This window comes from Manacus vitellinus, unplaced genomic scaffold (genome assembly GCF_001715985.3).
Source record: "Manacus vitellinus isolate BGI_N305 unplaced genomic scaffold, ASM171598v3 scaffold_102_pilon, whole genome shotgun sequence".
In the NCBI taxonomy this organism is placed as follows: domain Eukaryota; kingdom Metazoa; phylum Chordata; class Aves; order Passeriformes; family Pipridae; genus Manacus; species Manacus vitellinus.
In genome coordinates, this window is record NW_021938808.1 from 783,404 (window position 1) to 784,737 (window position 1,334).

General features: G+C 63.9%; 1 protein-coding gene across 1 annotated transcript in view; it reads right to left on the reverse strand.

The window, feature by feature from the left end:
• Positions 1-85: 85 nt before the first annotated feature.
• Positions 86-1,334, reverse strand: part of DLX3 (distal-less homeobox 3) — a 3,250-nt gene continuing 2,001 nt past the window's right edge. Inside the window, exon 3 of the mRNA XM_029963568.1 lies at positions 86-464. Coding sequence (XP_029819428.1) covers positions 126-464 — 339 coding nt within the window. The 3' untranslated portion in view covers positions 86-125. The remainder of the gene's footprint in view (positions 465-1,334) is intronic.

Consider the following 1,334-nt stretch of genomic DNA (forward strand, 5'->3'; position numbering starts at 1 on the left):
CGGGTGTCCTTTCTTTTCCTTTTTTTTTTTTTAAAAAAAAAAAAAGAAGAAAAAGCAAAAAGTAGGAGGGGAAAAAAAGGAGGCAAAGGAGTTCTGCCACTGTCTCTCAGCCCTGGCTCTCCCTGTTAGTAGACGGCGCCGGCGTTGGGGGGCCCCGGGGAGGTGTGGTGCATCGTGGTGGCCGGCTGTGCCTGGTGGGGTCCGTGGGGTCCGCCGAGGGGCTGCGGGTGGTACCAGGGGTTGTGCTCCTCCAGAAATCCGGGCGAGGAGCTGTAGGGGAGCGGCTGCGGGAGCGGGGTCCGGCCCGGCGCGCTGCCGTGCGAGTTACTGTCCCAGACGGCCGGGGAGGGGGGCGAGTTGCAGGCCATGGAGTCGCTGTTGTTGGGGCTGTGCTCCAGCGGCACCTCGCCGTTCTTGTACAGCTTCTTGAACTTGGAGCGGCGGTTCTGGAACCAGATCTTCACCTGAGGGAGGGAGGGACAAGGGTCAGAGCCCCGGCGTGGAACTGGGGGTGTGGGATGGATGGGGAGAGCGGGAGAGGGGGCGGGGTGGTGTGGGGAGCTCCGGCACGAGGAAGGGATAAGTGACATGGGCATCACAGGGATCCCAGAGACACGGGAAAGCACCTGGAATATGGGCATTATGGGGACCTCAGAGACACGGGAAGGAGATGGGACAGGGGGGTCACAGGGACCCCAGAGACATGGGAAGGAGATGAGACATGGGGGTCATGAGGACCCCAGAGACAGGAGAAGGGATAAAGGACAAGGGTGTCACGGGGATCCCAGGGACACAGTGCAGTGCTGGAAGAGCCCTGGGACATGGGTGTCACGGGGACTCCAGAGACACGATGCACCACAGAACAAGGGTGGCATGGATAGCTTGGACACACCATGTGCCACTGGAAGGCACCCAGGACACGGACACTGTGGGGACCCCACACGGTGGGTGTCAGGAAGCAGTCCCGGCTGTCGTGGGGACCCCGGACACACGGTGGGTGCACAACAGGAGGTCACCCGGGATGTGGGTGTCACGGAGAACATGGACACATGATGCTCTGCGGGAAGACCCATGGAATGGGTGTCGTGGGGACCCCCCTGGGGACGCGGGTGTCACAGGAAGCCCCCCTGGGGACACGGGCGTCGCGGGGAGCCCGTCACTGGGTGCATCACGCCGGGCGTCGGGAGCGTGCCAGGGCTGGGTGAGGCGTTGCTGGACGCGCTCGGCCCCCGCGGGGACGGGGTGGGGGCGGCGGCGGTTGTCACCCAAACAGGATGTCCCTCTGGGAGCGGGTGACGCGCTCCGTCAGCCCTTTGCCGAGTGTCCTCGATTGC